The sequence below is a fragment of the Ornithorhynchus anatinus genome, chromosome 13, assembly GCF_004115215.2.
Source record: "Ornithorhynchus anatinus isolate Pmale09 chromosome 13, mOrnAna1.pri.v4, whole genome shotgun sequence".
Lineage (NCBI taxonomy): Eukaryota > Metazoa > Chordata > Mammalia > Monotremata > Ornithorhynchidae > Ornithorhynchus > Ornithorhynchus anatinus.
Genome location: NC_041740.1, coordinates 23,521,581 through 23,545,461, shown reverse-complemented (window position 1 = coordinate 23,545,461; position 23,881 = coordinate 23,521,581). Strand labels below are relative to the sequence as shown.

General features: G+C 61.4%; 1 protein-coding gene across 1 annotated transcript; it reads right to left on the bottom strand.

The window, feature by feature from the left end:
• SLC26A3 (solute carrier family 26 member 3) lies at positions 1-22,113 on the bottom strand. The gene is made up of 20 exons (XM_029078002.2): positions 21,905-22,113; positions 21,305-21,444; positions 21,092-21,202; positions 20,563-20,732; positions 18,088-18,252; positions 17,217-17,369; positions 13,510-13,592; positions 11,292-11,439; positions 11,089-11,202; positions 10,833-10,910; positions 9,427-9,522; positions 9,121-9,227; positions 8,176-8,245; positions 7,982-8,074; positions 6,587-6,682; positions 5,920-6,153; positions 4,562-4,616; positions 2,102-2,244; positions 1,943-2,008; positions 1-332 (listed from the first exon to the last, which is right to left on the bottom strand). Exons 1-20 carry the CDS (start codon positions 22,033-22,035, stop codon positions 309-311), a joined length of 2,277 nt encoding a protein of 758 aa, XP_028933835.1. The 5' UTR covers positions 22,036-22,113; the 3' UTR covers positions 1-308.
• Between the last annotated feature and the right edge of the window lie 1,768 nt (positions 22,114-23,881).

Below are 23,881 nucleotides of genomic sequence, written 5' to 3'. Positions count from 1 at the left end.
CCCCCGATGCTCCCAGCGAGAGACTTGGAGAGCGTCAGCCCTACATAAATACATATATACATGGCACCGTTTCCTCTCCGCCGCACGTCTGCAGAGCGTGGAATCAGGAGCGTCTGCATCCGTTCGTTCTGTGTTCGCGAAAACTCCTCCGCGCCGGAACGGTCTTGTCCCAAAGCTCGAAACACAATTCCTCCGAAGGAAGATATTCCTTCCGGAGTCCCCCGAGCCGGAAGGCTGCCATCTCCGGGCCCGGGGGCGGCGGGGGGCGGTTCTGGGTGTCTCCGCGAGGCCCCCGCGGCGTGACTGGGCTAGAATTTGGTTTCGATCGGCACCTGGAGAAGGGTGAGGCGAGGGAGATGGTATCCTGAGCCCGGCCGGCAGCCCTGTCTGGCTGCCACGTTGGGCACGGGACCTGGATTGTCCAGTCGGGACGGGAGGACAGTTCCCTCCCCCCCCCCCCCAGACCCTCTGCCTGAGGATCGGCTTCCTGGAGCGGGAGCCCCCGCGGAGCGGAGCCCGGCGGAGAATAGGGGAGGTCCCAGGGGAAACAGCGTGGCGGAGTGGATGGAGCCCAGGCCTGCGACTCAGAAGGTCACGGGTTCTAATCCCAGCTCCACCCCCCGTCCGCCGCCAGTTACCCAAAATGGGGATTGACTGTAAGCCCCAGGTGGGAGAGGGACTGGGTCCAACCTAATTTGCTTGTATCCGCCCCAGCAGTCAGTACAGTGCCTAGAACGCAGTAAGTGCTTAACAAATACCGTAATAATAATAGTTATTATTATTATTACAGAGGTGGCCCCTCCAATCTGGAGATCCCGGTCCGGCCATCCCCATCAGATGGCCCAAGCCCGGGGCCCTCCTCTCCGCCTCCTCCGGGGCCCTCGATGAGTCCTGGCCCCACGGCGGCTGCTGGCCACCGCTCGGGGCCGGGCCCGACTGGGCCGATGCCGGCGGGATGGTGGCCTGGGCCCCTCTGGACCGGCCCCACGTCCACAGCGGCAAGCAGAGGGAGCCTGGGGGAGAAGGACGTGGAGCTGGGCCAGGAGGAGTCTGAGCAGCGGGGGAGCTGCCTTAATAAGCATGATGGCATCCGTTCAGTGCCTCTTTTAATTTTATGGTATTCGTTAAGCGCTTGTCACGTGCCTGGCATCATTCTAACCGTCGGGGTAGATACAACCTGATCAGGTTCGACACAGTCCCTGACCCACAGCTGAGGCACAGAGAAGCTACGTGGCTTGCGCGAGGTCACACGGGTGGAGCTGGGGTCAGAACCTAAGTCCGACTCGCGGGCCCGGGCTCTACCCACCGGATCCACCTCGGGTACCCTCCGTGCCGGAGGCCGGCATTCCAACCCTACCAGCCTGTGGGGAGGATCGAATCCTGGAATCCCCAAGCTGGCAGGTCCCGGAGAGGTCAGCTGGGACATCCCCTGTCTCCAGGCAGGTGACAGACTAAGCCCCCAGGGAAGGCAGGGGTTTCCATTCTGATAGGGATGGGGTCTCCGGAGCCGCTCTAGATCCCTGAGGGAGCCCTTTCCGGAGTCCATTCCCTTGTGCCCACTTTCCCCGCTGCGACCTTGGTGACCTGTGTGACTTGGGGCAGGTCACCCGACCCCTCTGTGCCTCGGTTCCCTCCTCCTCTATCAAACGGGGATTAGGACTGTGAGCCCCACGTGGGACCCGGACTGTATCCGATCCGATTACAGCGACTGGTGCGCAGTAAGTTAACGAATACCAGTTTTTTTTTTAAAAAAAAAGGGTGGAGGGAGGTCAGAGGGGGCAGTTAGTTGAACGTCCGTCTCCCCCTCTAGACCGTAAGCTCGATACGGGGAGGGAACGGGCCTGTTTCTCGTTACACTGAACTCTCCCACGGGCTCAGTGCAGTGCTCTGCACGCAGTAAGTGCTCAATAGATACGATCGAATGAATGAACGAGAGCCTCACCAGGCATTCTCGATTGCGCAGAGCTCCGTTCCGCCTCAAGGCAAAATCCGGCGTGCAGACTCTCTCCTGCGGAGACGGAGAGGGGCCGTCGGTCAGCAAGGTGGCCCCTCGGCCCGGCCGGCGGGTGGGGCAGGTGGACGGGGCCCGCGGGCCTCCTACCTGGAAGGGGGGCAGCTTGGAGACGCCGCCATCCCGTTTCGTCAGGGCGTGCAGCACGGCGTCGTGAACGGTCAGGAAAAAGATCGAGGCTTTGACCTCCTCGTCGAAGAAGTCACACCGTTCGAGTTTTTCTATAAAGTCGCCTACAGCGGACGCAAATTCAGACGAAGACCTCGAGGTTATCCGGGCTTTCATCGTCGCCAGAGGTGGTCCCGGAATCCCAAGGGTCAAAGAATCGTGGAAGCGGAAGAGGCTTTGGGGTCACCTCATCCATCCCCCCCGCCTTCGGGCAGGCGGAGACTCACCCACTCGCCGGGACAGGCGGCGTCCGTTCCTTACCATTTACCGTGATAATTAAGGCGTTTATTAAAGACTTACAATTCCCTAAGTCCCGGGGTAGGATCCTAGGCTCTGAGCTCAGTCCCGGTCCCTGACCTCCGTGGGTTGCCCTGCGAACCCCGTCTTACGGATGAAAAGAGCGAGGCCCACAGGGTGTAAGTGACTTGTCCGAGGTCGCGCGGCGTGTCAGGGAGGAGCTGGGACTCAAATTCAGGTTCTGGGACTCCCAAGCCTGTGTTCTTCCCGCTAGGCCACCACTGCCCAGTCCCGGGGTTTATCCGCACGCTGGAAACTCTTTCCCATTACCCCGCTGCCTTCTGGTCAGCGTGATTCATGTCTGTTCACTTGCTGGTGAGATTCCTGTCGGTCAGCCCCACCCGGGCCCGCGGGGCGAAGGAGCCTAAGGAGATCATGGGAACCGAAGTGACATCAGTTGCCCATAAAAAGCAAGAAATGAGCCTCGTCCTGCCTCTCCCTTCCTTCGAACGCAGAGGATCGCTCCGTCCTTGGACTCGAGGCTCAGAGAGGAGCCGAACGGCGCCAGGCCGGCCACCCCTCATCGGCCAAGGCGGCCACGCTCCGCGTACCCGGGTCCCCCCCCGGGGCCAGCTGAACCCCGGGCAAGATTTGCCTCCCGGCCCTCCCTCGCGACTTTTCCATGACCCGATGGTACGGGCCTGGGAGTCAGAGATCCTGGACTCTAATCCCAGCTAGGCCCTTGGACTGCTGTATGACCTTGGCGAAGTCACTTACCTTCTCTGGGCCTCGTTTAATTCGTACGTCAAATGGAGATTCCGAGCCTGTTCTCCCTCGCCCACAGAGGACAGAGATCTGACTATACTACCCAGTGCTTGCCGCGGAGTGAGGGCTTACACAGCACCGTTATTACTCCGTGAAATGGAGTCCTAACACCCAAGGCGTCGAAGGGGAAGGAGGCCGTGATCCCTGACCTTCGACCCCCGGCTCCGAAGCCCTGGTGTTCCCCTTCCAGCTGCCGCTCGCGACTCCGGCCGGATGCCGCCTGCCCCTCCGAGACGGCACCCCGGGGGCTGGCGTCAACCGCTCTGCGTCCGGCCCCTGCCCGGCTCCGGCCCCGGCCTCCACCCCTTCCCAGAAGGTCCCCCTGCCAGTCCCGGCGTGCGCCCGGCTCCCGGGTTGAGTTTAGTTCTGTCCGCGGCCCCTCTGGCTCTGACACACCTTCGTCTCCTCCAGAGCTCCCCACTTCCGGCCCTCCCTGCCCCGGCTCGCCCGGCCCTAACGCGCCCCCACCGTGAAGGAGACGTGAGAGCTCCGGGGTGGGACCCCCCCCCCCTCGGAGTTTCATTTGAAATTCACACGTTCCACACGGTGTCTGTGCCCGAGACGAGGGGGCTTGGAAGGTGTGTGGCCTACCAGGCTACCGGCCAGAGAAGCAGCGTGGCTCAGTGGCAAGAGCGCGGACCTGGGAGTCGGAGGTCGTGGGTTCCAATCCCGGCTCCGCCACCGATCAGCTGTGTGACTCTGGGTGAGTCACTTGACTTCTCTGGGCCTCAGTGACCTCATCTGGAAAACGGGGGTGAAGACTGTGAGCCCCACGTGGGTCGACCCGATGACCCTGTATCTACCCCGGCGCTTAGAACGGTGCTCGGCACCTCGTAAGCGCTTAACAAATGCCATCGTTAATTATTATACTAATAGTTATCGTTATTTATTCATAAGCGTCACATTGTTATTAATAATGTGATATTTGTTAGGTGTCAAGCTCTGTATTAAGTCCTAGATACAGGATGATCAGGTCAGACCCCGTCCCACGTGGGGATCGCCGTCTAAATGGGAGGGAGAACAGACGACGGACTCCCATGTTATCGACGAAGAAACTGAGGCACTGAATCGCCCAATGACTCTCCCAAGCTCGCCCGCGGCAGGCGGCGGCGGAGCCGGGATTAGAACTCAAATCCTCTGACCCCGAGGGCCACGCTCTTCCTCTGGGCTGGGGCCCGGGACTGTATGACCTAGTTTTTACCTGCCTCAGCGCTTCGAACGGCGTTTGACACACGGTAAGCCCTTAACAAGTGGGGTTAGAGAGAGGCGCCGGCCCCGGGAGCGACCCCCAGCCGGCAGTGACCGGAAGCGACCCCTTACCGTCGGCTCCGGTGATGTAGACCTCCACGTTGACCCTGACGAATGCTTGCAAAATCTGTTAACGTAAAGCACACGCCCAGACGGTCACTGCCCCGCGCCCGGGTGTCCCCCCACTAAGCTCCGACCCCACGCCTCTCCCCACCTGCCTTCCCCTGCCGCCCTCCCTCTCCCGGCCCAGGAGTGGGACCGACCTGTTCGGGGTCGACCCCAGGCCCAGTGGCCCACCCAAGCCCCAAGCCAGGCTGAAAACAACCGGCAGAATCCCCAGCTCCTTGCCTTCCGCCTGGTTGGCCGCCAGTAGTCCGGGGGCGGCACCCGGTGCTATTGCCCGGATTCTGCCCGGGAACCCGGGACGCGCTAAATTCAGCCTCCCGGTGTACCGGGAAGTGGCCGCGGGTCCAGGACGGCCGGGTGGGCCATCCCTCTCTCCCTTGGAAGCCCGAAGCCCCGGGGACCCCGCAGAAAGGGAACTGACAAAACTACCCCCCTTCTTTCACTCCCGAAGCCTCGTTTCTTTTGGGGACGGTGGGATGGTGGGGAGCAAAGCCCTCGATATCCCGCAATCCAGTCCAATTCCCACTGCCTCAGCCATCAGCCAGGATCTGGTCTGGCGGGGAGGTCTGAGGCGGTCAATCCTGGCTTAGTGGAGAGAGCCCGGGCTTGGGAGTCAGAGGACGTGGGTTCTAATCCCGGCTCCTCCACTCGTCTGCTGTGTGACCTTGGGCAGACCGCTTAGCTTCTCTGAGCCTCCGTGACCTCATCCGGAAAATGGGGATGCAGACAGTGAGCCCCACGTGGGATAACCTGATCACCTTGTATCGATCCCAGCGCTCAGAACTGTGCTTGGCACATAGTAAGTGCTGAAGAAATACCATCATTGTGGTTATTATTATTATGGTATCATAGCGTTCCAGTGATCACAAGGGCCAAACGGAGAAACCGCTGGGGATGGAGGTGGCCTTTCCCAGGATCCCGCTCCCCACCCCCATCTTGCTGAGATCGTGAGCACTTACTTAAAAATGGGAGTGGGAGAAAACGGGAAGGGCGGGGAACTGTGGAATTCAATAAGCGCGTGCCCGGAAAGACTCACGGTGGGCAGGGAACGTGTTGTCTACCCTGTCGGATTGTATTCTCCCAAGTGCTTAGTACAGTGCTCTGCACCCTTTAAGCCCTCAATAAACACGCTTGATCGACTGTTCGATCGATCGGTGGTTTTCCCAGGGCAGCCTCTCATCCGTTCCCAGACAGACGTAATCCTCTGCCGGCCGCCCTAGGTCGTCCAAGATTTTTTCCGGCGGGAATTGTCTTCTCGGTTTCCACCCGTCCCCTGCCGTTGGGTTTCCCGAGGGGCGGATTACCGATTTGAGACCCCTCATCGAAGACACGTCCAGAAATGACACCGCCGCGAAGTCGAGGATGAGGCTGTGGGTGTCAATTTTGGGAACCACGAGGTTGGCGGGGAGATCTGCGTTCCAGTCGATGTCAGCGGGCAGGTCGGAGGGGCCGATTGGCCGATCCAGTTCCTCCGCCTCGTGGGCGTCCAGTTCGTCGTCTGAATCTTTCAGGTTGTCCGAGGTGCAGAGGAAGCCTTTCTGTGGGGAGGCGCATCCGGCCCGGTGAGGTACGCCACTCAATCCTAGGGATGACGGGGGCCGGGGACTAGGGGATCGGGGACTCTGGGGCCGGCGGCTATGGGACCGGGGGCTACGAGGCCGGTGGCTAGCGGGTGTGGAGGCAGGGGCTACGGCTATGGCCGCCTGACCAGCCACCCTGGGTCGCAAGAGGATGCCGCTGGCGGTGGGAGTCAGAGGAGAGAGTGGCCGTGGGATCTTATGAAAGGCGACCACGGAGGCTTCGGGGAAACAGCCCCGAAGCCACCGGTCATAAGGTCCAAAGGGGGCCTCTTCTGTCCCGGGGACCCCACTAGTGTCGGGGGGAGCCCGCCCGGGCCCCAGAGAGCTCACGTTGCGTTACACGGGCGGGCACTTCGGACCCGGGCCCGCTGGCTCCGGTTAACAAACTCACCGGGGTGAGCTGCAGCTGTCCCTTCTTCAGCAGCTTTTTGATTTTCTTCAGAGCTCTATTCCGCTTCCGCAAAACTCGAACAGGATCGAATCCGACCTGCAAAATTCACCCAGGTTGCAGGGCGGGAGAATGACTCTTCGCACGGTCGGATCAAGCCCAGGGACCGGGAGGGGGGTGGGGTCCGCTGTCCGGATCGTTTTTCTAAAAGAGTCGTCCCGTGCAGATCCCTCCGCTCCTCAAAAACACTCGATGGTTGCCCATCCGCCTCCACAGCAAGGAGAAACTCATGACTTCCGGCTTCGGGCATTCAATCAGCTCCCTCCCCGTTACGTATCCTTGCTCCTCTCCCACTTAACCTCAGCTCACACACCTCACTCCTCTCAAGCCATTATACTCACGGTGCCTCAATCTCGTCTCTCGCTTGCCACCGACTTCTTGCCCACATCCTCCCTCTGGCCTGGAAGGCCCTCCCTCCTCAAATCCCACAGACAGCGACTCTCTCCGCAGAGGAGAGGGCAGAGTTAAAGCGAGGGACGAGGAACTTGAAGTGGACAGAAGTGGCGTGATATCTGGATTTCCTCCAGCTGCTCTCTGAGGCTCACGTGCAGAAATGAAGGAAGCGGACTGCGGAGGAGGTCCAAGACCCGGTGTTAGCGGTCCAAGATCGACGCGGGGATGGGGGACTGAGCGAGTTAAGTCCAGTAGAGAGGGAGGTGTTGAGGGAATCAGTTTGGTCATCGCGGGAAGGTATGCTGACTTGAGAAAATCGGATGGGTTCAAAAGATCGGAAGTCTCCGTGGTGGAACCGGACAGATTTGTTGGCGGGGTGTGTGTCGGGGGGAGAGAAGGCAGGTGAAAAGTTGTGGCGAGATAGAGGGACTTCAGAGTTGGTGAAGTGAGAGATTGCACAGTGATGATGAGATCGAGCGCACGCCCACATTGGTGAGTGCGAGAGCGGGGATGGAGCGGGAGGTCAGTGGAATCGAGGAGCGATAGAACGCGGGTAGCGGAAGGGTCGTCGGGAACATCTAGGAGGATGTTGAAGTCCCCAGGGATCGACGTAGGGATGGAGAAAGAGAGAAGGACTGAGAGAGGGATCAAAATGGCTCAGAAAGGCGGAGGTGGGACCCGGGGGCGGCGGCGCGAGGTGATCGCGACTAGTATCCGGAGCGGGTGGTGGAGGCCGATGACACGGGCTTCGAAGGAAGGGAAAGAGGGGGATCGTGGAGGTGGAATGATGTGAAAGCAGCGCTGGGGAGCAAGAAGGAACCCGGCCTCTCCCCCTTTCCCAGTCAGCCTTGGGGAGTGGCCCCTGCTAGAGATAGCAACAGGGGCGACCAGGTCCTCTGCTTCTCTTGGGCCGCTGGGCGCCCCCGGGGTCCCTCCCCGTCTTACCGCATCTATAAGCTTCTTTTTAAAGAAATCGATGTTGGCGAAGTAGATGGGGGACGGGCACCGAAAGATCCTTACTCCCTCCGGCTCGTAGATCTGCGGAACGAGAGCGGCGTGGGCATGCCCGTGGTCCCCCTGGGCGCCGGCCGCCGGCACCCGGGCAGGCACGCGGGGCCGCCGGCCGGCGGGGGCCTTACCTCGGGATAGTCCTTCCGGTTCTTGTAGACGTTGCTCTGCCCGACGTTGGCCAGCACGCTGCATTTGGGGCTGCGTCCCGGGAGGACCGAAGAAGAGAGACGGCTCGTCGTAGCCGGGCTCCCCGGGTGCCCGCCACCCCGGAGCCGCCCGTTCACCGCTTCCCACTCATCCGCTGCCTCGGGCCCGGCTCTCCGGCTGGCATCCCCTCGCCACATTTAGGAGCGCAATGCCCGAAAAGGCAGGCGCGAGGGGTGGGGGACGCGCTCCCCGGGTGACCCTCCAAGAATCACCCTGTGCTTCCAGAGCCCTGCGCTGTCCAAAGGTCCCCAGGGCCAGAAGGGGCTCGAGGGGTCATCCGGTCCATGCCCCTGCTTCCAAACCCATCGCGGTGGGGAGGGCAACCCCCAAAGCAGGAAGACTCCAGCCCTCCCCCAGCTCCCCCCCCACACTGACCAGGTGGTTTCCTCATGCCGGTGGAGAGCCAGACCCAGGCTTTAGCTGGGAACCAGTAACCACAGCAGCCCTTCCCGCCTCCCACCGGAAGCAGACCCCTGGCCAGGGCCAACCGAGGCAGTCCAGGAGGGACGAGCAGCCCGGGACGGTGTGCTGGCAGCCGGGCCGAGAGCCCAGGTCCTGCCCGATCCTACCCACCCCGCCAGCCTACCCGTCCCCTCACAGGACGGCGGCTCAGGAGAGCCCCAGCTCTGGGCCCAGGCAGTTACCGTGGGGCAGATTAATTGGGGCCCGGGGGAGTAAGAAGGAGTGGGGCTGTCCGGAGATGTGCCTGCTCATTCCCCCATTCTCTGGGTCTCTGTTGGCCGGAGTGGGGGTCCCGAAGATGGACCCCCAGGGTAACTCCGCCCCGGCGGCCTCTCTCCGTCACCGCGTCCGTAAGCCCCCAACTCCCGCCTCCCCAACCGCTTGGACCAAGCCCGCCCACTCACAACTGGGTCCGGAACACGATCGTGAGGAGCTGAAACGCCACCCCGGCCGCCAGGCCCAAGCCCAGCCCCAGGATGACTGCCGCCAGGAAGGTCACCACCCAGATCAGCTGGAAGACACAAAGCGGGGAGAAGTCTGGGTCTCGGCTCGGCCCCAACGCCGAGCCCGGGACGGAGCAGCGGCTGAGGAGGCCGGTGGGAAACGCAGGGTCGGGGGCAGTCCGGGATGGAGAGGAGTCACCGGAGCGGGCTGGGCGGGCGGGGGCGGGCGGGCTGGGCCGGATGACCCCGCCGGCCGGCTCTACTCACACAGTCATACTTGTCTCGTCGCCACAGGCTGCGAATCTCCGCGAACTGCATCAGCATCCCCTTCAGATTGCCCAGAGCCAGCGCTGCCAGGACCGACTGGAAACCACAACGGGGCCCAGCTTGGTTTGAGAACCGAGGATCGTGCGGCACTCGGAGGTCCTTCCCGCTGTCTCGGTCCCGGCCCGAGTCTTCCGTCTTCCGTGATTCGTCCTCTCTGACCAGGGCCATTCTGGGCCCCGCTGTCCCGTGCGGGTCCCCAAACCCTACGGTGCCTGGATCTGTTTCCTGCTCCTCCCGGAGGGATTTTGGTCTGTTTCCCCTCCCCTCTCCCTCTCTCCTGTCCCGTTCCAGCCTCGGGCTTGAAGGGGGAATCTCAGGGGTTAGTTGAGGAGGGTGGGCGGGCCGGAGGGCTAGTGCTGAACCGGGGAATTGCTCTGAGAAGGGAGGATCGGGATTGGGATTTGTCTTGCCGGTTTTGACGTTAACTGCCTTCTAAATGCCAAGTACTGTCCTCCGCACTAACCAGGGTTATTTCCATTGTTATCAAAAATAGATAAATCACACACCCTCGCACTAGGGACCCGTCTTAACACATACGTGCCCTCCTCGGGTTTGTCTCCACCTGCCCCACCTCCATCCCCGTTCCCTTCCGTCTCCACTCCGGTGGCCCCCGTCCCCCTCTGCCCTGCCCTACGTTCCCTCCCCTGGTCTGGCTGTAAAATAAACGGTCGAATTCCAACCGCCTAAAGGCCGGCTGTCAACGAGAACGAGGAAAGCCGCTAATGACCCTTAAAAACACAGGACACCCATTTGCTGACTTGTAAAGGACAGTCAGCCGGACGTTACTTAGGCTACGTAGGCCAAACAGTGTAATGAAACGGGGTTCAGAAGGAACCGCGAGAAGATTCTCTGGGGAATTCTGCAGAACCTGGAGCCGGGGAGACCCCCTCCTTAGCTCCAGAGATGATATGTTCCCTTCCCAGGTCCCTGGAAACGGAGCACCGCTTCCAGGCTTCAGAATCCGTGACGGGAGAGGAGGCGGGGGAGAGCTGGGAGTTTAAAAATACCTGACATGAAGGTGTCCAGAGCCACGTCAGCTCCGGACAAGGGCAGACTGGCTACAGGCCGGCTACCCTACTGACAACTTAATTGTATGAAATTCCAATCCCCGGCACAGCTTAGTAGAGTGCTTTGCACACAGTAAGCACTCGATAACTACGCCCGAAGGAATGAAAACCTTCATATGTCTCGACTCACTTTAATCATCCAAAGTCTTCACGCCCCCTTTGGCCATTTGGTTCCCTTAGCCAACGGGGCTCTCGGCCGACACCTCCCACAGTCTGGTGCTCCGGGCCCTGGGGGGTGGCCACGAGGGAGTGTGTGCCACAAGGGCGAGGGGGGCTTACCTTCTGGAGGGGCTCTAGAAGGAAGAGGATGGCCAGGGTCACAATCATGACAATGATGGCCGACAGGATCCCCGCAATCTAGGGCAGGAGAGGATCTTCCCGTTATTCACCACCCGGGCCGGACGCGGTCTCCCGGTACCCGGTGGTGGTTCCACGGCACCCGGTCAAGCCGCGGTCACTCAGTGCCCAACCGCGCTCCCTCGGTGCCGACCCCACTGTAGAACCCCGGAGTTCCGGGCAGCGGAGCTCTCCCCACCTGTGTTTTGCCTCCGGTGCTCTCCTGCACACCCGAGCGGGAGAGCGAAGTGCTGATGGCGAAGCCCTTGAACGACCCCCCGAAGATGTTGCTCAACCCAAAGGCGATGAGTTCCTGCAGGGGAGAAACGGTCCCCGCTCAGCAGGGAGCCGGGCCAGGGCCCTCGTCGAACACCCGGAGCCGTCCCGGGCCGCGGGACCCACCTGGTTGCCGTCGATGGGGTAGTCGTACTTGAGGGAATAGACGCTGGCCACCGAGTAGGCCACTGCAAAGCCAACTATCGCAATGGAGAAGCCATCTCCGATGGTTGCTTGGAAAATGTTCATGTCGGGCAAAGTCGGTGCTTGGAATCTGCAGCAGAGAGGGGGTGTCGGTAGGCCCCGCCGACCCACGGGGCCCGTTTCTCCAGCCCATGAAAATAGGGCCCAGCTGATCATCGTGGGATTTGTCTCTCGGTTTGGGGGGCGGCCCTGGCAGGACGGCACACTGAGCCCCAGGATGGGCGGGGGCTTCGGTAGAATGGAGCCAACCCTGGCCAACGTAATCCGTGCTCTCCCACATCCTCTCCGTCGGGCCCCTCTGGACGTTAGGGGGAGTGAGACGCCATCCACAGGCTGGCCCCCACCCCGCCGCCAAACTACCGACTGACCGCGGGCGTCTCTGAGGAAAAGAAGGCAAAGCCGTCCTTTCGGAGCCTGTCTCCGCGCCCTTCCCTGAAATCCACTCTGGGAAACGTGGGCGGCCTTGGACTCTCCCCTGAAGATCAGCTGGCTAGGGCCATCGGTCCCAAGAGGATGGTCCCCGCAGGATGAACTCACTCGGGGCGAAGCCTTGCTCACTCGGGCCAGGTTACTGCCCCGTGAGAATCCGGGGTGCCACTGTGACGTGATTACGACCATCATCACACCCCCAAATTCGCAAAAACTCCACGGTCTCACCCACCTACCCTCAGGATCACTGTTCCCGATGGGGTAGACCCCCCCCCCCCCCCAGCTAGCTCTCCCTGATCTTCAGAAAAAGCCACTTCCTTTGGAAGATGGCGGCACTTTCCCCCGCCCCGGAAGAACTGGGAAGAAGGGACGCTGCTGGAAATTCTGAAGTGGCGTTGTTTCCAGCTGAGTCCTCACAAACTCACCTGCGGCTTAAACTAGAAATGGAATCTGGTAGGTTTCTGGACAGACTGAGTCCAAGCACCACGTTTATATAGTCGGCCTACCTTCTGTGCCGCCTCTATCCATCCATCCGTCTACGTATCCATCATTCAACAGAATTTACTGAGTGCTAACTATGTGCAGAGCACTGTACTAAGTGCTTGGGAGAGTACAATGCAACGGAGTTGGTCAGCACGTTCTCGACCCACAAGAAGCTAACGGCCTAGAAGAGGAGTTTGCTGTCTAGAGTTTACAGTCCATCCATCCTTTCTTCCATCCATCCGTCAACTCACCCCTCCATCCATCCGTCCTTCCATCCACCCACGGTATTTATTGAGCACAGGCTCCGCGCGGGCCGCGAGCTTGGGCAACCTCGGGGTCAGAAGAGCCCACTATTTATCCTTTGGATGCCTGCGTCGAAGCCGGAGGAGCCCCCCGGGGAACTCGGGCGGAGCTGGACGGTTGTCAGGCTCTCAGCAGGTAAAGTGAGTCGAAATGGCTGGCCGAGACGGGGGCCCGTAGGCTGGTCAGGGGACGGGTGGGCTGGGAGCCCTGACTTCATTCTCTCTCAGCGAGGTGAAGAGTTTTGAGTAGCCGGGGTAGATTGCTCCCTGTATCCCCCAGAGCCGGCTCGCTCCCGGGGCCCCGCAGTCGACGTGAGCGGAGGAGGCCCAGTCGGGTCACGGAGGGGCCTGTATCTTTGCTCAAGGGCTCCCTTCTCCCCAGACCCCACACTTCAGTCATTTCCTAACCTTGGGGTGGAATCTGTTCTTCTGGGAACGCTGCCTTAGGTGATCTGGCTCTGTCTCCCAAATTAGACGGTAAATTCCTTGAGGGCAGGGATCGAGTCTACCACCTATCCCGGACGCTCAACAGAGCGTTCTGCACAGAGCGAGCACTCATAGATTCCGACGACTGCCCATTTCTCAAGCCACTTGTTTGCGACGGGCCCGCCCAGCGTCTGCACCCGGGGGGCCGGTTGAGTCCCCAGGGCCGGATCTGTCAGCTCCCCCTTCCCAACGCCGAACGCCCTCCCCCCGGCGTTTCTCCAACGCCCCGTGTTCTGAGTCCCACCCCTGAGGTGCCAGGAGAAATCTGCGGGCGGAAGGGCCTCGTCCCCCGAGGCTCTCCCGTCCCGGCCTGCCTTCGCCCGCCTCCCTCCGAGGGGGATTCCCAGCGGCCGCCAGGCCCTGGCAGCGGATGGGTCCATTGGCCATTCCGCCCAGCTTGTACCCGTCCGGGGAAAGGGGGAGAGTCAAGAGGTGCTCACCCGCTTGGCATCTTCCCCACCACTGCCACGTTGAACCGGTCCTTGAAGTTAAAGCTGTAGGACACTCCCGCCGCTATGACTGTCTGTGGGGATCCAATGCCCAGATTAACGATAATCATAACACATGTTGCATCTGTTTAAGCGCTTGCCAGACACTCCACTAAGTGCTAGAGTAGATACGAGATAACTGGGGTGGACACAGTCCCACATAGGCCTTACAGTCTTAATCCCCGTGAGGTAACTAAGGCGCAGAGGAGTGAAGCCAATTCCCCGAGGTCCCGCAGCGGATACGTGGCGGAGCCGGGAATAGAACCCGTCCTTCCGACGCCCGGGCCCGTGCTCCGTCCATTAGGCCACGCTGCTTCTCGTAAAGAGCTGGGCGGCACCCGGAGACCCTCCGGCTCCAGCCGGCCGCCCATTTTGCCGGCCCCGGGTGGAGACGTGACCCTTCCTTGCTGCCAACCGAGGGCTGAGGAGTGAGCTGGTTTCCCCCGGATGCCACGTCAGCTCGCCCTCTCCTCACCGCCTGGTATTTGGGCGCCTCGCTCCGTAGCTGCTGTTTTCTCCGGCCCAGCTGGCCGAGGTGGCCAGCCAAGCTCCGGGGGCGGTCACGGGGCACCGGGCCAAGAGGCGGGAGCTGCCTCCGGGGGGGTCGGACAGGCCGAACGTGGCCGCCGAGGCGGGGAGCTCCGGCTCCTGGTGACGGGCCCTAAAATGCCAAGCCAGACCGAATGGCACGTGGTCCCCTCCCTCCTTCCCTCTGAAAAGCGAGGGCTACCGACGGGTCTGCCCGGGCCTCACCGGTCAGGTAGCAGCTGAGCGGGTGGGCCGGGCCGGAGCCGGGCTCTGTTTCCGGGCTCGGTCAGAAGGGGAGTTTAGGGAGGAAACTACCCACTGGACTCCGGAGCAAAAATCCCGCGCCTTAATCCTTCCCAGTGATAATACTAACTGGGATATTCGTTCCACTGTACTGAGGGCCAGGGTAGATACAAGATAACTAGCTCAGACGTAGTCCTCGATCCACAGGGAGTTGAGAGTCGAAGTAGGAAGGAGGACACGTACAGAGGCGGAAACGGAGGCCCGGAGAAAGGGAGCGACTTGCCCCAGTTCATACACCGGGTGTCGGCATTAGAACTCGGGTCCTCCGATTCCCAGCCCAGGGCTTCTTCCACAGGTCACGTTATGGCTCCTCCCCGGAGACCATCCACCCCAACACCACCCATCTCTCCCCGGCCGAAGGGCTCCGCCTTTCGGGTAGAGGCCCCAGAGGCAGGGAAGGGGGCTGGAATCGACCCCCAGGGCATCTCTGGGCTGGAGGAATAGTGCCGCTGAAGGGCAGAAGACAGGGGAAGGATAGTGCCTGCCATCCATCCATCCATCCATCCATCCATCCATCCATCCATCCATCCATCCATCCATCCATCCATCCATCCGTCCGTCCATCCATCCCTCCATCCATCCATTTATCTACCCATCCAGGTATTTATTAAGCGCTTACTCTGTGCAGTGCAGTGCAGTGCAAGAGAATAACACCCCTGCCCTCTTCCCCCTCTAGATTGTGAGCTCAGGGAACACGTCTGCTAATTCCGTTGTGTTGAACTCTCCCAACAGCGTAGTGCTCTGCACAGAGTAAGTGCTCAATAAATGCCACCGACTGATTGAAGGGATTTGCAATCCAGTGGGGGAGAAAGATATTAAAATAAATTACAGATAGGACAAGGTACCCACTGAAAGGTACGTGTACGGAAGTGATGGGGGTGAGAGTACCTGAGTGATTATGGAGTAAGGACTCAAGTGCCCAGGTCAATCGGGAGGGAGGGAAAACAGAGCGGAGGGATGAGATCAGTCAGGGAAGGCTTCCCGGTGGAGGCACAGACTTCCTGCTGAAGTCTGCGGGAGCCACCGGGCTCCCTCGGGGCCCATGAACCGCTTTGAAAATGATAATACTAGCGAACCCCACTGGAACTCACCATTTTTTAATGTCATGGTGCGAGTCAAACACTGTGCTAACTGCTGGGATGTAAGGACAAGTTAATTAGATCGGACGCAGTCCCTAACCCCTCACGGGGCTCAGCCTAAGTAGGAACAAGAGCGGTCAGAGTAGGAGCAAGTCGAGAAGACAAGCGACTTGCCCAAGGTCACCCAGCAAGCAGCCGACGGAGCGGGGATTAGAACCTGGGTCCTCCTGACTCCCGGGCCCGTGCTCTCTCCACCGGGCCACGCCGCTTCTCGGAACATTCGCCACATAAACCCCAGCCCTGGCCGGGGACACTCTCTCCCCCGCAGAGACCCCTCTGGCTGAGGAGAGGGATTCCTTTAGGATGAAGAGTCTCCCTTTGGAAACCCAAAACTGCGTTTGGAAAGAGAAAGAACCGAGAACTAACCTCATTCCCACCACACAAACCGCCCAGAGAGCTCTTCGCAAGGGGAGAAATGAGCAATTTGGGCACGGAGCGGTCGATTTTTCCCAATCCCTAGAGGATCCCAGCCTCCGGGCTCTAATTCCCACCTGTCTTTTCTTTCCCAGTGCTCTGTACAGTGCTCCGCACACAGTGAGCACTTAATAAGTACCACAGCTTCGATTACTGCTGCTGTTCCTGTTTCTACTTCTATTATTTCTATTACTGCCACTACGACTGTGGTATCTGTTAAGCGCTTACTATGTGCCGGGCACTGCACTAAGCGCTGGGGTGGTTACGAGGGAATCGGGTCGGACGCGGTCCCCGTCCCACCTGGGGCTCACCGTCCCAAGCCCCATTTTACAGATGAGGGAACTGAGGCCCAGAGAAGTGAAGTGACTCGCTCAAGGTCACCCAGCGGCCAAGTGGCAGAGCTGAGATTAGAACCCATGACCCTCTGACTCCCATCCACTCATTCATTCATTCAGTCGTATTTATCGAGCACTTACTGTGTGCAGAGCACCGTACTAGGTGCCGGGAAAGTACAATTCAGCAACAAAGAGGGACAACCTACGCCCGCAACGGGCTCCCAGTCTAGCAGGGGGGAGACAGGCATCAAAACGAGTAAACAGGCATCAGTAGCGTCAATATAGATAAATGCACACAAATACACACCATTAATATAGATAGACTTATAAATATGTACATATATACCCAAGTGCTGCGGGGTAGGGAGGGGGGTAGAGCAGAGGGAGCGAGTCGGGGCGACGGGGACGGGAGGAGGAGCAGAGGAAAAGGGGGGCTCGGTCCGGGAAGGCCTCCCGGAGGAGGTGAGCTCTCAGTCGGGCTTCGAAGAGGGGAAGAGAGCTAGTTTGGCAGATGTGAGGAGGGAGGGCGTCCAGGGCCAGAGGCGGGACGTGGGTCGGGGGGTCGACGGCGGGACGGGCGAGAAGAAGGCCCGGCGAGGAGGTGAGCGGCGGCAGAGGAGCGGAGCGTGCAAGCCGGGCTGGAGAGAGAGAGAAGGGAGTTGAGGTAGGAGGGGGCGAGGCGATGGAGAGCTCTGAAGCCAACGGCGAGGAGCTTTCGCTCGATACCAAGGTTGATAGGCAACCGCCGGAGACCTTCGCGGAGGGGCGGGGTGACAGAGATAAAGATAAGCTGGGCAGCGGAGTGAAATACAGACTGCACTGGAGAGAGAGAGGAGGTTGGGAGGTCCGGGCTCTAACCAACTGGCCGCGCTGTCATTACCGCCGATATGTCTACCGCCGCTGGATTACGGCTATTCCCGGAGCCGACGCCACCTCTTACCATGATGAGCTCAATGGGAATGGGCACGGGCAGCTTGGCTTTGAACCGCTGGTTGACCTCCTTGACCAAGAACACGACGACCAAGATAATCACCGAAGTCACAAGATCGGCCACATTTGTGTCCTCTATCTGGGTGAAGACCGACTGCAGAACCTGCCGCGTTCAAAGACAAGCACAGCAACGCGCCATCCAGGTTCGGGTGTGAAAAACACCCTTCCCCCAACCCCGACCCCGCCTTGGACGGGGTTCGAGCCGCCGCAGAAGAATGATGATGACAACGGCTCTGTCATCGTTGAGGTTCTCACTCCGCGCCATTCACCGGGCTCCGCACTGGGTCAGATCCAAGACCACCGTCCCGCCCGGAGTTCATCTTTGGCAGGATCCGTCCTTTTCCTCTCGCCCGCTCAGGGCGGGGATGGAACCCGGGGGGCCTCGGTGTCGCCTTCTCCCCCCGGAGAGGCCCTGAAGCCGCCCCGCTCCCCTCTCGTCCCCTCTGGTCCCCTTGGTCTGGAGCCCCTGTGGCTTTGAGAACTAATAGGAATGATAATGACTGTGGTTAAGTGCCTACTATGTGCCAAGCGCTACCATACTAAGCACTGGGGTAGATGCGAGATAATGGGGCCTCACGGGACGCTCGCAGACTAAACGGGAAGGGGAGCGGGTATTGGATCCCCACCTGGCAGATGAGGGAACGGAGGCCCAGATACGTTAGGTGACTCGCCCAAGGAAACGCAGCAGATTGGAAACCGGGTCACCCCGGCTCCCGGGCTCTATCCGCTAGGCCACGCTGCTCCTCAGCCTCTCTGGACCCCAGACTCGGACGGGACCGGGGTGGAAGCGGGACCCGGACCGGGCCACCGCGGACGCTTACTTTGAAAATGGAGAACGGGTCGGAGTGGGCGGGAACCTTCAACTGGAGCATGAACTTCAGCTGGGACACGACCACGTGGATGGCTGCTGCCGTCGTGAAGCCGCTGATCAGGGACTGGGACAGGTAGATGACGATGAAGCCCACCTGCAGGGCTCCCAGGGCCAGCTAGAATGATCAGTGTGACGTCGGTTAAACTCTTAATAGTAAACTCTTAATATCGGCAGAGTTAAGCGCTCTACCGAGCCCCGGGGAGGGTGCGAGATTATCGGATTTGCCCACGCTTCGAACTCGCCGTTCGGGTAGGAGCGCTGAATCCCCGTTTTACAGGTGAGGAAAGTAAGGCCCGGGGAAGTTAGGTGACCCGCTCAAGGTCACAGAGCCCAAGTTCTCTGCCTCCCGGGCCCGAGTTCTTCACGCTAGGCTCGTGGACTGAGCCCGGAAGACTTCCCGCCTCCCGTCCAGAGAAGGTTTTCCTCTCCCGGGGCCGTTTCTTTCCAGCCTCCACAACAGTTCCTTTATGGCTGGGTCTTATCTCTCACCGGATTCCGCCCCCCGCGCCCACCCCCGCACTCTTAGGAACGTTTGACCTTCTGGGAGCCGGTTGGGCGGGAGTCTCTGGGACCGGCCCCCGCCTCTGCCCGCCCATCACCCGGCCGGGCACAGCCCACCTGCCTCCGGAAGGTCTGCCAGAGGCCGCTCCGTCATCAGCGAGAGGACCGTCCATTCCCTCCCCCCCCCCCCACCCCGACTCCCGTGGGCTGTGGGGGTGTACCAGGCTGGGGCAGACCCAGGAATCCTACCGCCTGACCTCTCTTTTCCCCGACCTCCACAGGCCCTGGGCTACGTGTTTTCGGCTCTGCACTGTTCCTCGGGCCACCGAAGCCCCAGACCTTCTCCTCTGCTCTGCTTTGTGTTGGCCGCGTGAAGCAGGAGACAGCATTTTGCTGGCTCTAAGTCAGTGTCTGGTTGGACTTGCCTAAAGTCGGTTCCCGGCTTCCGCGCCCCCCGGCTTCCCCTCGGCTCCCTACTCTGGCTCCCTCCACCCCAACACCTCTTCCCTGCCTCTCCCGGGCTTGGGCCAAGAGTTGCGGTATTTGCTAAACGCTTACTACGTGCCAAGCACTGTACTAAGGGAGGGGGGAGTTACAAGATAATCTGGTCCCGCTAGGGGTTCACGGTCTAAGTAGGAGGGAAAACGGGTATTATATCCCCATTTTGCAGATGGGGGAGCTGAGGCTCTGAGGAGTTAAATAAGTTCGAATCCCAGCTCTGCCACTTGTTAGCTGTGTGACTGTGGGCAAGTCACTTAACTTCTCTGTGCCTGTTACCTCATCTGTAAAATGGGGATTAAGACTGTGAGCCCACGTGGGACATCCTGATTCCCCTGTGTCTACCCCAGCGCTTAGAACAGTGCTCGGCACATAGTAAGCGCTTAACAAATACCAACATTAAATGATTTGCCCGAGGTCGCGCAGCCGGTGAGTGGCAGAGCCAGGGTTAGAACCCAGGACCTCTGACTCCCAGACGCGTGCTCTTTCCGCTGGGCCAAGGGGAAAAATTCCGCGGGAGGATGGACCAGCCGCCCGAATCTGGACTGAAAGAGCAGAGCCGTTAACGGGGTCACTTCCTTCTCCGTCCCCATCCCCGGCCCCAGCTCCTCACCAAGTCACTGGCATCTGGATGCCCGGATGGGCAGTGGAGCCCTGACCCTTGAAGGGGCCAGGACAGTGCAAATCCCCCCCCGGCCCCGGCCTCCGGGGCAGAGGAAGCTGGGGGCCTCCCACCCTTCTCCAGCCAAATGCCCGCGCCCCAGCTCCCCCCAGGTTGCCCCGGCCCCAACAGCCTGGACCTGCTCTCTCCCGCTCCACCCTTGGCGTGCCTCTTTACAACCGGTCCTTCACCCCCGGCCTTTAGCCCGCTGCTCCGTGTCCATTCTGCGTGACTCCAGACTGACTTTCCCCTGGTCGTCTCTTAGCCTCATCCTCCCGCTCCCTGCCGGACTGCGTGGCCGACCAGCCGGCCCCCCGCACCGGCTCCTCCCGCCACGGTCAGCAGAGATGTCCTCGGCCCAGGCAGGTTTTTGTCACTGCTTTCTCCTTCTCTCCAGCGGACCCAAGGGAGGGGTCCTTCCCACGGGATCCGTCAGATTCTGCCCGGAGCCCCTTCCCTCTCTCCTCTCCTCCCTCCTTCCCCGCCACGTATCGCAGTTGGGACAGGGACCCTGCGGACGGATGGGCCGGAAAGGAGAGAGCCGTGGCCGGGTCTGGAGGGGAGTCCCGGGAAGTACGGAGCCGGATCCTCGGCCCCTCCGGGGAATGCCGTTCCCTGGAAGTCCCGGGTCAGGGCTCGAGGAAGCCGGGAGAACGGCGGCCGAATCTGGGCGGCCCCGGCCCCGGCCTCGGTCAACGGCCTCGGCGGCCTTGCACCTCCGGGACTCCGCCTCCCCAAACCTCGGGGCCCCCCGGGACCACCGACCTGAATGATGCCGGCCAGCACCGTGACCGTGGAGGCCACCACCACCCTCTGTTGGTCCAGCGATGTTGTGTTATCCGTTCCCGCCGCCGCCATCCCCAGGAAGGTCGCTGGGTCAGGGACCAGTCTGGACACCACCGCGCCCACCATCATGCTCAGAACCGGGAACGGGCCTAGCGAGACGGGGGAAGGACGATACCCCGGTGTCCGACAGGGGCCCGGCGTTCTGGAATGTGGGGGGCGGGAGGTGTCCGTCCGGGCCACGTCGGGCTGCGTGGCAACTCCGTGACCGGAGAGCGCGGGCAGCCGCTCTGGGCACGGATTCCACGGGGACGGGAAATGTTGCCGGGGCAGGGAGGAGGCAGAGCCGTCCGCCACCCTCCCCGCCTCCCACGGCGGGGGAAGAGGGGTCCCGCGGAAGGGGGATACCGGGAAGGCAAGAGGGTCGGCGGAAGGGGAGCTCCACACCCTCCCTGTGGGAGCTGCCAAGTCGAGGGTCAAGACCGGCCTCGGGCCCCCGGGGACGACTCACCCACGGATATGTGTCGGGATGTGCCGAAGAAGAAGTAGACGACGACCGGGAAAAAGGCCGCGTACAACCCGTATTCCGGGGGGATGTTGACCAGGAGGGAGAAGGCCAGGCCTGCAAGGACGGGTCATCCGGGGACGTCAGCCCCTCCGGGAGGAGGCCGAGAGGGCGGGCCGGGGGGGCCGGGGAGCCCCGGGAAGCGTCCAGAGGGGTTACCTTGCAGGACGGCCACGAGCCCCGTGCTGATCCCGGACACCACGTCGCTGAGAAGCCACTCTTTGAGACGGTAGGCGGGCAACCAGGAGGTGATGGGGAGCAGCGAGAGGCCGATGGTCTTGATCCTTTTGGAGGAGCAGCTGAAAACACGCAAAGAGCCACTGTCCGTCCCCGAGCGTCTTACCCCGATCTGAGCCTTGGGTGGCTGCGCCGATTTAGAGCAGGAACAAACGAAGGACGAGCACGCTGACGGAGGTTACAATATGCCAGAGATTAAGCGCTCCGCCCCCGGCCCCTGCCCCAGCCGAAAGACGGGCATGAGATAATGCTCCTTTCCTCGGCTGGGGGTGGGGCCTACCGGGGGAGGAGGTTGAGAGCGGGTGGATCCTCCACAGGCCGTCCCGGACCCCGGCACCCGGGCGACACGGGCACCGGGGCCGAAGCGGGAGGGATCTCCCGGTTCCGGTGGCTCTGCCCGCCTCCTGCCGGGTTCTGAGTTGGGGGGGGGGGGGGCTCCGGGGCCGAGGCAGGGCCGAAGAGCAGAGGAGAGAGGTCTGGAGGCACGCGCGAGCCTCCGGAAGGCCCCCCAAACCCTCTCACCGGCAGCACGGCCTCAGCCGGTCCAGGACGGTGGCATGGTGTCGGTCCAACTTCCTGTGGTCCGCGCTGAAGGTACTCTCCGTGTACACGGGCCGGGCCACGATGTACTGATTTCCCAAGGGTTCGATCATCTTCCCGGGACGGCTCTTCCCAGCGGCGGGCCGGATTTGGAACGCCCGACCCTCTCGCCGTGCCTCTCCCCGGTTAAACCCCTGAAAATAAACAGCCCGAAGTTGGCTTCTTAAATAACTCGGAGATAATGTGATGCAATTTACGGATGACTGAACTCCGAACTGAACGTTACCACCTTTTGAGATCAAAAGAGGGCGGATTAAGAAGCCGAGGTCGCCCTCTGTCTCGGCGCCGCCCCTCCGTCCTCCAAGGGGCTTGGGGGCTGCTTGGCTGGGGGCGAGCGGACAAGTCCGTTTGAAAGACGCTCCGAAAAGCACAGACCCTGGATTCGGGGTCGGGGGCGGGGGGGGCGGTCACCCCCGAGTCAATTTTTGACAAGGGAAACGGGCCCGCCGGGGCCCGGGGAAGGAGGACATTGGCCGCTCCGGGAAGGGAGGAGACACCGAGCCGGTCCCGGCCGGGGAGGGGACCTCGCTCCTCGGAACGCTCCCGGGCCATTACCTTGCACCTGGGAGTCACTGGACCCTTCAGAGACCGGCCCACCTCATCCTCCCAGACCCTTTCCGCGACCCCCTGCGGCCGGCCGAGGCGGTCAGAGGGGCCTCGTGGGCCAATCCGGATGGAAACTCAGAGGCATCCGAGCTCTGGGCGACGCCGAACCCGCCGGGACTCCGGGCCCGCTGCCCTGAAGGTGACCTAACTCCAGACAATAAATAGCCCAGCTGCATTTCAGTGGTGGACTGGACGGGCCTTGGGGGCCACGGGGAGAGAAGAGGGGGACTCTCCATTCATTCATTCATTCAATCGTATTTATTGAGCGCCTACTGTGTGCAGAGCACCGTACGAAGCACTTGGATGGTACAGTTCGGCCACAGATAGAGACAACCCCTGCCCAACGACGGGCTCACAGTCTAAAAGGGCGGGGGGGACAGACAGCAAAGCAACCGGCGAACATTTGGGAGATTCCCGGGTTCCGCTCGGGAACCTCTCTTCTCCCCAGGCAGCGGGGGCCCGTGCCATTATTCCAGCCTGACCTCCCCGGTGTCGTCCCGTTCGGACTGGCTTCTGCTCCCCTTCCCGGGCTCTCCGAGTCCACCGTCCGCCTTCCGCTTCCTTAGCCTGCCCAGTTCTGGCCCTCTGGACTAGGACCAGGGTCGTTACCCTGTATCGCTCTGGAGGTTTCGTCCCGTTGCCTTTGGAACGATAGTAACTTGAGTTATTTTGGCATGGGTTAAGCATTTAGTACGTACCAAGCGTCGGGATAGATTCCAATCGACCAGATCGGCAGCCCGGTCCCACGTGGGGCTCGCAGCCTTTGGCGCAAGAGAACGGGCTTCCGATCTCGTTTGACAGGGGAGGAAACTGAGGCCCGCGGAGGCCGAGTCGCACGGCAGGCCGGGGTGAACCCGGGACCCCTGACTCCCAGGCCCGTGCCCCGTCCACTCTTCCCAGGGGACCTGCCGCTCCCAAAGGAGACGAGCCTGGCAGAGCTGACGGGGAGACTGCTCGGTCCGTCCCTACTCTCTCCCGGCCGGTGACTCTGCCCTCCAAGCCCGGGCCACTCAGAGCCTTCCGTCCGCCTCTTGCTGGGCTCCCAGCCTTGGCAACCCGAGGAAAGTCCTGCCACGATTCCGCAGGGAACGGCTACGAGGGCTTGGTCGCACGGGGTCCTGATTTCGGAGATGCTGGAGACGGGAGAGGTCGGGGCCCCGAGGGGCGTCTCTCTCCAGCCCCCCCGGTCCATCCCCTGACGCCGCGGAGAGCATCACCTGGAGTTTCGCTTCGGAGGGCGACTGCTACGGAGAGGGACCCCCGAGCTACGAAGCGGGGCCCGGTGGGAGAGCC